This window comes from Doryrhamphus excisus, chromosome 11 (genome assembly GCF_030265055.1).
Source record: "Doryrhamphus excisus isolate RoL2022-K1 chromosome 11, RoL_Dexc_1.0, whole genome shotgun sequence".
Lineage (NCBI taxonomy): Eukaryota > Metazoa > Chordata > Actinopteri > Syngnathiformes > Syngnathidae > Doryrhamphus > Doryrhamphus excisus.
Genome location: NC_080476.1, coordinates 14,979,262 through 14,992,579, shown reverse-complemented (window position 1 = coordinate 14,992,579; position 13,318 = coordinate 14,979,262). Strand labels below are relative to the sequence as shown.

Here is a 13,318-nt window from a genome sequence, read left to right as displayed (position 1 = left end):
GGCGGCCAACTGGCGCCGTTATGAGGACACAAGACCGGAGAGAGTTGGAGATAATCTGGCGATCCTTGTCTGAGGGACCATCTCGGCCAAAACTGTCACTACAGTGGGGGGTTCGGTTCCAAGATAAATGAACTGAGATGTCCGTACAAATGTCCATTTTTGACACACAGTTAGTTCTCCTGGCGGCACGGTGGTTGAGAGGTTAGCGCGCAGACCTCACAGCTAGGAGACCAGGGTTCAATTCCACCCTCGGCCATCTCGGTGTGGAATTTGCATGTTCTCCGGGTACTCTGGTTTCCTCCCACATTCCATTGGCGACTCCAAATTGTCCATAGGTATGAATGTGAGTGTGAATGGTTGTTTGTCTATATGTGCCCTGTGATTGGCTGGCCACCAGTCCAGGGTGTACCCCGCCTCTCGCCTGAAGACAGCTGGGATAGGCTCCAGCACCCACCGCGACCCTCGTGAGGAAAAAGCGGTAGAAAATGAATGATGCTTTTGGATCAACATTTGCAATAAAAGTGACTTGTAATTATTACATTTGATTCATCTCCAGAGCCCCGCCCTTCTCTCGTCGATATGCCTCACACGTGAATGCCTCAAAACTAACGTTAAATCAATGAAAGAACGAAAATGACGCACCAAATGGGACATTACGTCTTTTAAGGTTGTTTTTTTTTTAAATTATTATTATTTAAGAACCGCCATTTTATTTGACTTTTTCCAAACGGTTCCGAATTCCGATGGCATGGAGCTGAAGTCACAATGTTTCATTTTTTCATCTGGGGCGTTCAAGTACTGCCGGAAAAAGTATGAAATCTCAATGCCTGAAGAAAAAAACAAAAAACAAAAAACAGTGACATATATTGTAGACATAAAAATATAACAGATGGTGGCTTTTTAACAGCGGTATATGTATTTTCTTTATATTATAAATTATTACCAATTATAAGTAATTGAGTGTAAATATTTTTTTAAAAAATGGGTCTAACATTTTTAATGGTAATGGTTTAATTTAATTTGAACATGCATCAGATTACAATTGAATGCATCACATAATCAGTTCACAGTTCCACATGTCCAAAAGGAGTAGGAAGAAGCAAAGCTTATTAAATCCTACCCCTCCATCTGGTACTTTTACAATCACTAACTGTTACATTTGTTCACTTCCTGCTCTCCTAATATAATTTAATTTTGTAATTTTGTAATTTTGTAATTTTGTTATTTTTTTATTTTTTATTTTTTATTTTTTATTTTTTATTTTTTATTTTTTATTTTTTATTTTTTATTTTTTATTTTTTATTTTTTATTTTTTATTTTTTACAATCAGCAACTGTTAAATTTGTTCACTTCCTGCTTTCCATAATACAGTTGAATTTTTTTTTTTTGGGGGGGGGGGGGTTTGGTCTAAATTTGCAATAAACGGCAGAAAGAGAGACTTTTAATGCTGGTTTTTACCATCCGTTGTTTCCTGTTTACTGTTAAGGTTCAGGAAGCACCTTGCCACCAGTGCCAGGATTTTCCACACGTCTGATTAAATCCGACTCCATCCGACGAAAGAGCAAAAGAGGCAGCATAATACAAGGCTCCGGGTCAGGGGACAATAATTACGATCTACTTCTCACTTGAGATCTGTCTGGATTCATGTAGAGGAAGCTCTCTAAGTCACTGAGTCAGTCGGTGAATGTGTAATGAGCTGTGAAAAAACCGGATAACCGTATCTTGCCGCGGGGTGAATGCATTGGAAAGAGCGTGTAATGCAACAAAATGGAAAGAATGTGTTGCGATGTTATCGAGCAGATGCCAGGCGCTCATATCTTGGGTCTGTGGATCGGAACAGCTTGTTCACCCCCCCCACCATTAAACCGCAACGACGGCCATTAGAGATAACAGCAAACTCTGTCTCTTGTCTCTTTTATTAGACTGGTGTTGCCCCGGCTGAGTGATCATCGTTCAAGATGGGATTCGGAATCTATTCATAAATTGACTTTCACTTGTTTAGCACCTTTGGTACCTTCAAGGTACTCAAAGCGCTTCGACACTGTTACCACGTTTACATGCTGACGACACAGCAACAGGAACAAGTGGATGTTCAGGATCGTACCCGAAGATACTCACGTTGACATGGTCATTCTAAAACTGTCTAAAAACGCACACACATTCAGTGTTAAAAAATATGGTAATGGTTGAATTTCATTTGAACATGCATCAGATTACAATTGAATGCATCATATAATCAGTTCACAGTTCCACATGTCCAACAGGAGTAGGCAGAAGCAAAGCTTATTAAATCCTACCCCTCCATCTGGTTCTTTTACAATAACAGTAATAACAGTAACTATGACATTTGTTCACTTCACAAATTTTAATTTTAATTTTAATTTTAATTTTAATTTTAATTTTAATTTTAATTTTAATTTTAATTTTAATTTTAATCTTTAACTTTAATTTTAACTTTAATTTTAACTTTTTATGTGACCATCCAATGATAGTCCTAGCATATAAGTGTTATATCCTACCCCTCCATCTGGTACTTTTACAACCAGTAATATTACATTTACAACAGTTCCATTTGTTCACTTCCTGCTTTTCATAATACAGTTTAAGGTTGTTTTTTTTTTTAATAATGTACCTCGTACCGAAGTACGAGGTGATATGACCATACAATGACATAATGGGTACTATAGTAACTGTCAATATAGTGATATATATATATATATATATATATATATATATATATATATATATATATATATATATATATATATATATATATATAGCACATCATGACTGGAAATATTGGAAATACATTTTAAAATATGTGACTTTCCCAACCAAAACTGAAGCCACAAAAAAACGAGTCAAAATAAAGTAGCTTGAAGATTTTCAGCACAGGAAAACAAAGTAAATTAGTTTTGTTGTTACTTTCTTATCATGATAGATGTGTTCATTCAATTCCCGGCAATTGATAATTGGCTCCGCTCCAAGTCGGAAGCTGTTTTAGCTTTAATCATGTCTCGCAATAATTATCTCTTGCTGGCCTCACTATCCTGCAAAATGCAAAATAGAGCGAGTGGGCGTCGGCATGCTTTTAAGCAGGAGGAACACAACTTCACTTGAAGTCAGCACTTCTATGTGTTAGAAGTAAACAAACAAACTGGCAGCTATTTAGTAATCACCAAGACAGTGAATGAAGGCTGCCAAACAACTACCATAAAATGTCACTCCAGAGCTGTCATTATGAAAGGGGAATTTACATGGACATTTTTATTGTATCTATTTGGATTTTATTTGAACATCCCAGAGTTTAGGGTCTCCATAAATACTACAGATACTACTACAGAACCACTTGTGTGCCAGCCCTTTGTGCAATTTTCCCAATTTACCGTATTTTCCGGACTATTAGTGGCACTTTTTTTCATAGGTTGGCTGTTCCTGCGACTTATACTCCAGAGCGACTTATACATGAATATAAAGAAATAAGAAAATAAATGTTAAAACTAAGGACAAATGTGAAATATAAATGTTAAATAAATATAAATATATTGTAATATAATGTAATAAAATATTATATATCTCCCCAAATTCACAGTCCGTTCAAGCGTCATATACCGTATTTTCTGGACTATAAGTGGCACTTTTTTTCCTAGGTTGGCTGTTCCTGCGACTTATACTCCAGAGCGACTTATAAATGAATATTAAAAAAAAAATAAGACAAATGTTAAAACTAAGGACAAATGTGAAATATAAATGTTAAAATAAATGTTAAATATATATAAATATATTGTAATATAATGTAATATAATATTATATATCTCCCCAAATTCACCGTCCGTTCAAGCGTCATAACCGTATTTTCCGGACTATAAGTGGCACGTTTTTTCCTAGGTTGGCTGTTCCTGCGACTTATACTCCAGAGTGACTTATAAATGAAAAAAGTGTTTATGTTCCATAAACACTGGACACCTTTTGTGTTCATGTTTATTTTTTGTGTAGCTGAATAACCATTGTGTTAGCATATCTTACACCTATTCAGCCTGTTCTCTATTCTTTTATTCATGTTAGAACTTGCCTTCCAAGAGGACGTAATGTCTGTTTTGGTCAAGTAGTTAAAATAAATTACCTGCAAAAAATGCGACTTATACTCCAGTGCTACTTATGTATGTTTTTTTCTACCTAACTATGCATTTTTGGCCTTGTGCGACTTATGTATGTCTTTTTCTACCTAATTATGCATTTTTGGCATTGTGTGACTTATACTCCGGTGCGACTTATGTATGTTTTTTTTCAACCTAATTATGCATTTTTGGCCTTGTGTGACTTATACTCCAGTGTGACTTATGTATGCTTTTTTTCTACCTAATGATGCATTTTTGGCCTTGTGCGACTTATACTCCTGAGCGACTTATAGTCTAGAAAATACGGTATTTCAATTTTCTATTATTTTAGGTGATAACATTAATAACAGGATGAGTGATTGAATTGATTTTACCACACGTCCACGATGGGAGCATTAGCACGTATGCTAATGCTCACGGACACCGCTTCCTATCATACTTCGGCCTTTTTATCGTGATGAATTGGTTCTTGTGATAAGTACATTTTTGCTCAATAGAATTCCTCATTTACACATGAAATATTTTCATACGTAGTTAGCGCACATAAAACTTGTTGACCATTATTAGAGCCCTCTAGACATGAAGTAACACCCCTATAGCCACATCCGTGCTCATATTACCAAATATAGTCGAAATACTAACAGTAAAAAAGCCATTTAAGACACAAATGAGGCCCTATGAAATATTTTTTTTTCAAATTTTTTTTTACTTATTTTACCAGCATACAGTGTGTACTTTTGTGATAGTAAACAAAGTGTACTCTAAGTAAATGTAAAAAACCCTACAATAACTGAGCCTCATAAAGGCTAATAAACCATATACTGATTGATGCATGCGAGTCTGAATTGTGCTGGTAAAACATCAATGCAGTCTGCACACAATCTATTCTCATTCCTCTCCAAGTTGTACACAAACATCTTAGTGAGGGGAAAAATAAAAAAATAAAAATTCCCAAGGATTTACTCAATCTTGAACACTGATCAGTAAGCGTAGCGTATGTGTAAACACCAGTTGGAAATTGGGACTTGAAATAGTCCGTCGGTGAGTGACAGTGGCTGGACAGCCAAGATAAAAGCTTCCTCAAACACCTCTGGCCTGCCGCCCGCCGTTTGACTGACAGCTGAGAGGGGTTTGGGATTTAAGTGGCCGACACTTGGCTTAAAGTGCACACACTTAATTTTTCCCAAATTGAATGTGAGGCTTGTCGGGAAAGGAGTGCAAGCATCACTTTGGATAGGGACTGCTTCAAGTCAATTCTGACTTTCATTTCAGCACAGAAGCGACGCAGCATTTGGGGGGGGCCTACCCGGTTCAGAGCGGCGGAATGCTTCAGATCAACTGCTGTGTCAGCGTAAAGTATGACCCCCCCCCCCCCCCCCCACCGTGTTCATGCAAGCTGACACTTCTAAAGAAAAGCAGACAGAGTGAAGAGAGTAAAAGCTAACATTAACACCTGGACTTGTCATTCAGTATTAAAGGGGTCCTCGCTAATGACACTTGGTGCATGGGAGGGGGGGGCTAAATAGACAAGTTGCCAGTCAAAGTAGCAGAAAATCAAACAGCGTTGTGTCAAAGGAAGCATGTTACCGCAGAGGAAAAGCTAGGCATTCCTGGTGGCCAAAAGTAATGGTAATGGTTTAATTTCATTTGAACATGCATCAGATTACAATTGAATGCATCCCATAATCAGTTCACAGTTCCACATTCCAAAAGGAGTAGGAAGAAGCAGAGCTTATTAAATCCTACCCCTCCATCTGGTACTTTTACAATCAGTAACTGTTACATTTGTTCACTTCCTGCCTTTCTAATACAATTTAAGTTTTTTTTAATTTTGTAATTTATTTTATGAATTTTTATTTTGTAATTTATCTTATTATTTTTAATTTTTTATTTTATTATATATTTGCATATTTTCAATTTTCAAGTTTTGATTTTTCATTTTTCAGTTTTCATTTTCAGATTCTAATAGAAGTTCAAATTTCAATTTCAAATTTGATTATATATATAATTCATAAATTTAATTTAATTTAATTTAATTTAATTTAATTTAATTTAATTTAATTTAATTTAATTTAATTTAATTTAATTTAATTTAATTTAATTTAATTTAATTTAATTTAATTTCATTTCATTTCATTTCATTTCATTTCATTTCATTTCAATTGAAATTTAATTTTAATTTAAAATCTTTCTTTTACAAAACCTTTTCTGCATCTACGTTTCCAACATTTAAATTTGACTGCAATGTCATTTGTGGCACGAACAAACAATCACAATCAAACAAGTAACTTTTCCGTAGCGGAGTGGCAATTGTGGAAGGTGTGTTATCCATTAGCCCAGGGAATTACACCAGGGAATGCTGGAAGCGCGGCATTACAACGGATACACGTCACGGTGTTCCAATTGCCGTTTGGCCACATTTCCTGTCTGTTGTTGACGTTTACTTTTCCTTCTCTCTTGAGAAGATAACGAGATCTAGAAAGCAACAATACACGTACAACAATGTTGTATTCAATGTATATTTTGCTTTTATCATGACAACAATGTGCGCTTGAGTCCCGACTGGCAAATGCATCAGAAGAAAGCAAAAAAAAAAAAAAAAAAAAAAAATCAATTAGTGTTGCTGTTGAATGGAGATGAAACATCCTGCCTCCAGCTGATCATGCACAGAAATACATAAATCACCTTCATGACTGGAATTATTTTTCCACTGCCAGTCGTTGATGTCTTCCTAAATCATCTCGAGTGTTGATGATGGAGCCAGGTCATAACTAGACATCCTATTCCTCAAAAGGCCCTTTACTCCGTACTACGGAGATCTTGATGATGTAATTGTCGGCACTGTGAAATCTAATGTCCAAAAAATAAAACAATTTGGAGTCGCTAATTAACCTAGCATGTTTTTGGAATGTGGGAGGAAACCGGAGTACCCGGAGAAAACCCACGCATGCACGGGGAGAACATGCAAACTCCACACAGAGATGGCCGGGGGTGGAATTGAACCCCGGTCTCCAAGCTCTGAGGTCTGCGCGCTAACCACTCGTCCGCCGTGCCGCCCAGTAATAAAATTATTTTTCATATTTAAAAAATGTAATAAAAATATGTACACTAATAGAAATCAAAATACATCCAAATTCATATTTTAAGTATTTTTTTAAATTATTATATATGTAATGTCAGTGTTTTTGTACATTTATTTTTTGCCAATATTCATTCATTCATTCATTCAATTTCTACCGCTTATCCTCACGAGGGTCTCGGAAAGTGCTGGAGCCTATCCCAGCTGTCTTTAGGCGAGAGGCGGGGTGCACCCTGCACCTGCCCCTCCATCTTGCATCAATATAATATAAATATGTCATTTTCAGTTCTTTATTAGCACAAACGAGGCTGGCTTTATATCAAAATAGGCTAGTTATAACAGACAATTAGCCGGTGGGCATCCCCATATAGAATCCTGATCACATGACATTGTCATGTGGTTCACAGGCGTGATTCATAGTCCAATCAGAATCCTCCAGATCGAATTGTCATAGTCATTGTCAATAGGTGAATATTCTAAGACAAACTTTCATTCATTCAATCAATTTCTACCACTAGAAGAGGCGGGGCACACCCTGGACTGGTGGCCAACCAATCACAGGGCACATATAGACAAACAACCATTCACACTCACATTCATACCTATGGACAATTTGGAGAACATGCAAACTCCACATACCGAGGGTAGAATTGAACCATGGTCTCCTAGCTGTGAGGTCTGCACGCTAACCACTAAACCGCCGTGCAGCACTTTTGCATGCACACAACGACGTTTGCATGCTTGAGCAAATACGTGGAAGTGTGTAACAGGAAGTGGGCGTGAACGTGGCGCGCATGCGTCGAATACTTCTGCAAGCGGTCATGTGATCGAGCCTGGCTTCTCCCAGCCAGCCGCCTGAACAACTTGCCACGGCCGACATGTAACCCCAGCCAATCGCAGCCATCTGCCAACGTAAACGTGCCAATAAACAGCTTTCCCTCAACACACATGTCATGTCAGAAACTGGACACTCCGCCATCATGGCAGACGATAGGAACAGAAATAATAGAAATAGCGACACTCGTTAACTACCGACAGACACCTAAGGGTTAATGACACTAACCAAGGTTTCACAATCCACAACAGTCTCGGTTTAGAGTGATTAAAAATGGCCGACGTTACACAGCAGCCCAACACGAGCCTCCAAAACACAGTACGCTAAGTCAGTAGCCAGTCATAGGTCTTACCTTTGTGCGTTTCTTGCTCAGGTGTTTCTTCTTCCTCTTGCCGCGTGGATCCACGGCCAGATCGGGGTTGTTCTCCTGGTCGGAAGGCTGGTGGTGATGGCAGTTGTTCTTATACGGCTCAAAATTCAATCCATTGGAGACCTTGGCGGACTTGTTCTTGTGTAAGGGGCCGGCCTGGTTTACGCCGCGCTCTTGGGGCTTCAGGGTGAGGTTTTTCTACAGCGGAACATAGAACATAGTTAACAGAGAATAAATGTAAATTATTAATTTTTGTTAATTTAGGCATTTTATGCTTGGAAATGCTTCATTTCCAAAAAATAAAAAATAAAAATGCAAAAAAGTAAAATTTGTAAAACTTCAAGATGCGTATGTTTCAAAATTAATAATAGTCCTTGCTATTTGTAAATACATTTTTGACAAATTAATTGACATGGGTCTGCACGGTGGACGAGTGGTTAGCACACAGGCCTCACAGCAAGGAGACCCACGTTCAATTCCAATAGAGAATGAATGAATGAATTACTGTTTTGTGGTTGAATACGGCCACAAAATATATTAATATTAATCGTCCTAAAATTACGATACCATATCATGATATAGTAAAGGAAATATTGCACTCAATCATCGTTCACTCTGTGACGTTGTGGAATTGCTGTTTGTGAGACGTATTTTCTTGCAGGCCATTCATACTGTCTGTCAAACATTTGCAGCATTTCTTGAAATGAATTCTTTATTTTTAGACTATTAGCCACTGGTTAATTGGCGACTCCAAATTGTCCATAGGTATGAATGTGAGTGTGAATGGTTGTTTGTCTATATGTGATTGATCTGTGATTGGCTGGCCACCAGTCCAGGGTGTACCCCGCCTCATGCCCGAAGACAGCTGGGATAGGCTCCAGCACCCCCTGCAACCCTCGTGAGAATAAACGGTAGAAAATGAATGAATTAATAATTGGCTGAACATATGTAACGAGACAAAAATGTATTTAAATCCACTCACTTAATAACCCACAAACGATATCAGCAGAGAGAATCTCCGAAGCAAAGTCACAAAGATATGAACGCACAAGATAATTTCATTTGATAGCAAAAAATGGTTTATTGCCGAGAGATAGGAGACAACCACCCACAGCAGCTTTTACTGAACAAATGAGCTTAATTATTTAAAAAAGGGATGACCCAATTTGCTCTCTATAGATTAAGTCACTGTTTATAGTTGCCCCCCGGGGAGACATGTCAACTTGTGAAGCATTACTGGGGAAGCCCACTTGCCGTGGATGCACTAATGACGTGTCGATATGACGCAACATGCAACGGGAGGACTGGCAACATAATGGCTGTGTTCGAAACCCGCATACTGACTACTACCACACTCCACACTGCATACCTAATCCATCAGACAGTATGCAAAGCGTTTACACTACAGTGTACTACATGATGACCCACAATGCATTGCACTCCTACCCGAGCCAAAATCGACAGGCTGAAGCTGATTTCACTTTAGCTCAAAATTCTATTGAGATTTTTTTTTTTTTTTTTTTTTTAATCAGGCGAAAAAGTGGTTGTTTGGATCCCAAGTGTGCTATTTATTTGTCCAAATACCAACCGTTTACAATTTCGTTCGGACGAATTCGGCAAAATTTAAGCTAGCCAAAGTGAGCAACACAATTTCGGTTATTTTCACAAAATAAAACGCCCCCTTACTTTTCTCATACAAAAAAAAAAAAAAATTGTGATAAATGACTGTTTTTACTTTGAAAACAAAAAGCGAACCAACTCGTAATATATCCTGTTTGACACCGCCGTTTGGACTGATCTCGTCCTGGTGACGTCACGTCGTGTTGCATCCTGGGTAATTTAAGTGTGAGTAGTAAACTGATGATACATACTCAACATTTCTGGAGAATGCAGTATACATCCGGCAACTTTGCGCATTCTCAAAAATGGCATACTGCCAGTGTAGTCACACTTCATACTCAAAGACTTAGTATGAGTAGTAGGTAAGTATGCGGTTTCAAACACAGCCAAGGTCACGTCGGTCCAGCACAACTAAGGATTTCCGCTACATTGGGAACTGTATTTTTTTTCTCGCATGCGGTGCAATTCCATGGAGACACCAATCCAAGATATCCCAGTGGGACTGACTGCATTCTGCAGACTGCGGGACCTGATTGGTCAGTCCAAACGTGGCTCCCCTTGTACATTATAATACTAAGACAGGAACAACATCGAATTAAAAAGAGCAAAATGAATACAGACACTGTGCTAGCATGAATTAATATACAAATATGGACATTAGCACTCAATAACATCATGTATTCCCACACGTAGCATCAGCAGTAGGGACCAAATATGAGGATATGTTGGGACACAGATTACTATGGTGCGTTCAAGGCTGTAGAACAAATTGTGATGGGTCTCTGCTTGTCGAAATTACTGTTATTAAAAACAGCAATTTGTCCCCTCGATCCGTTCAGTCACTACCCAAACCTCTTGGCTAACCGCTAAACTCACGAATAACATGAATAATCCGTTATTTTACACATATGGAACCGACTAAAACAGGACGCATTTTCGTCCAAAAGACTAAGACTAAAAATAAAATGGCTGCCAAAAAGAACACTGTAAAATACGCCCCATGTTACTCAATGCGCCAACACATCTCAAAGCAGTCTGGATGCGTCTGCCGCTGGATTTTACGGTATCGCTATTGAAACACTAAAGCGTTTCTCACAGCTTCCCTGCCGGGAAGGGAAGTGCATGCACCCACTAATCGTGTTTGCCTTTTCCACTCACACCCACCCAAAGCCAAGCAATGGAACATGACGTGTGCAGAACATGTGACAAAAACATGATGGAGCTGTCAAGGGGGGGGATTCCTTGAAATAACGTTGTGCATGCTTGACGCTATCACACCGACTGATTGTTGGAAATAAACGATGTCATGTGATTCGCTGGCTCATCGAACAACAGCCAGACAAATACCTTTTTCAGATGTTCGCGGAAATTCTGAAAGGAAAACGGTCCAGTATGGCTCCGTCTTTACTGACCTTTGCTACCAATTTGTTTTCTAGGATTTTGAATTCTATGTTTACAGATCCAATTATAATACACTGAAATATGGATGCCAGTCATTTCACTTTTTGGAAATGATGCGGAAACAGCAAGGCCAAAGAAAACTCAATTAGTCACATATTCCGCAGTTTTAGTCACTTCAGTCGAAAAATGACCCTGCTGAACTGCCTATGAATTTAGATTGGACGTTTCAAAGCATCGCAAAGGAAGTTGGGGCCTAACAGACCATGCAGGGAGCCTGACCAGACTACAGACCAGACTACCGACCAGACTACCGACCAGACTACCGAACCAGACTACCGAACCGACTACCGAAGCAAGGCCAAAGAAAACTCTATTAGTCACATATTCCACAGTTTTAGTCACATCAGTCCAAAGATGACCCAGTTGAACTGCCTACAAATTTAGATTGGACGTTTCAAAGCATCACAAAGGAAGTTGGGGCCTAACAGACCATGAAGGGATCCTGACCAGACTACAGACCCGACTACCGACCCGACTACCGACCAGACTACCGACCAGACTACCGAACCGACTACCGAACCGACTACCGAACAGACTACAGAACTGACTACTGACCCAACTACCAACCAGACTACAGAACCGACTACCGACCAGACTACCGACCACATTATCACCCTCTACAAACCATTGTTGGTCATGTGACCCAACAATCGCTATTGAGCTGGTTATTGAAGAAGACAAAGCAAGAGGGACGAAGCAACACAACAGCGAAACAAACTATTGCTAACGCAAGTCAGATTTTTTTTAAGTGGAGTTGTCCGTCAACACTTTGAGGTTCGAATTTCGCGCCTTCACTCTCTCACGGTTTTTGAGAAATCGAACTCGCGCTGTTTTATGGTTGAATCTTTTTTCCTGGATTAAGCATTTCCAAGCATAAAATCATTCATTCATTCATTAATATTCTGGAGCCTATCCCAGCTGTCTTCGGGCAAGAGGAGGTGGGGTACACCCTGGACTGGTGGCCAGACAATCACAGGGCACATATAGACAAACAACCATTCACACTCACATTCATACCTATGGACAATTTGGAATGGCTAATTAACCTAGCATGTTTTTGGAATGTGGGAGGAAACCAGAGAACCCGGAGAAAACCCACGCATGCACGGGGAGAACATGCAAACTCCACACAGAGATGGCCGAGGGTGGAATTGAACTCGGGTCTCCTTGCTGTGAGGCCAGCGTGCTAACGACATGACCACCGTGCAGCCCCAAGACAAAGCATTAATTAATTTATTTATTTATCAAAAAATATTTAATTTAATTTATTTATTTAAAAAATGTATTAACAAACAGCAAGGACCATTATTAATTTTCAAACATCTTGAATTTTTTAAATTTTTACTTTTTTTTCCTTTTTTGGGTAATGAAGCATTTTTGTAATTTTTGGTAATTGAAGTACCCGGAGAAAACCCACGCATGCACGGGGGAGAACATGCAAACTCCACACAGAGATGGCCTAGGGTGGGATTGAACTCGGGTCTCCTAGCTGTGAGGTCTACGTGCTAACCACTCGACCACCATGCAGCCTAGCATAAAATCAAATTCTTAAAATATGTCACTTCTTCAGGGGTCCGCAGGGATCTGGAAACTTCACAATGTGTCACTATTGGGGTGTTATATCATATCTACAGGTCTCTAATAATGTTAAATCCCGTATTTTTAAAAAAATCAGACTTTCAATGCACTTATTCAGAGTGACTCCTACTTTGTGGAAATTCACTTATCGCGGTCGGTTCTGGATTGAATAAACCACAATAAACAAGGGACGACTGTAATAATAAAAACCTCCCAACAACCAACACTGTAACCAATTCCGGGTGTCTTATGGAGGC

The 13,318-nt window shown here is 38.9% G+C and overlaps 1 protein-coding gene across 10 annotated transcripts in view; it reads right to left on the bottom strand.

The window, feature by feature from the left end:
* The window catches only part of auts2a (activator of transcription and developmental regulator AUTS2 a), a 356,846-nt gene that overhangs the window by 241,213 nt on the left and 102,315 nt on the right, over positions 1-13,318 (bottom strand). For all 10 annotated transcript variants that reach the window (XM_058086259.1, XM_058086252.1, XM_058086253.1 and 7 more), the window contains exon 5: positions 8,385-8,600. In XM_058086259.1, the coding sequence (XP_057942242.1) occupies positions 8,385-8,600 (216 nt within the window). The remainder of the gene's footprint in view (positions 1-8,384; positions 8,601-13,318) is intronic.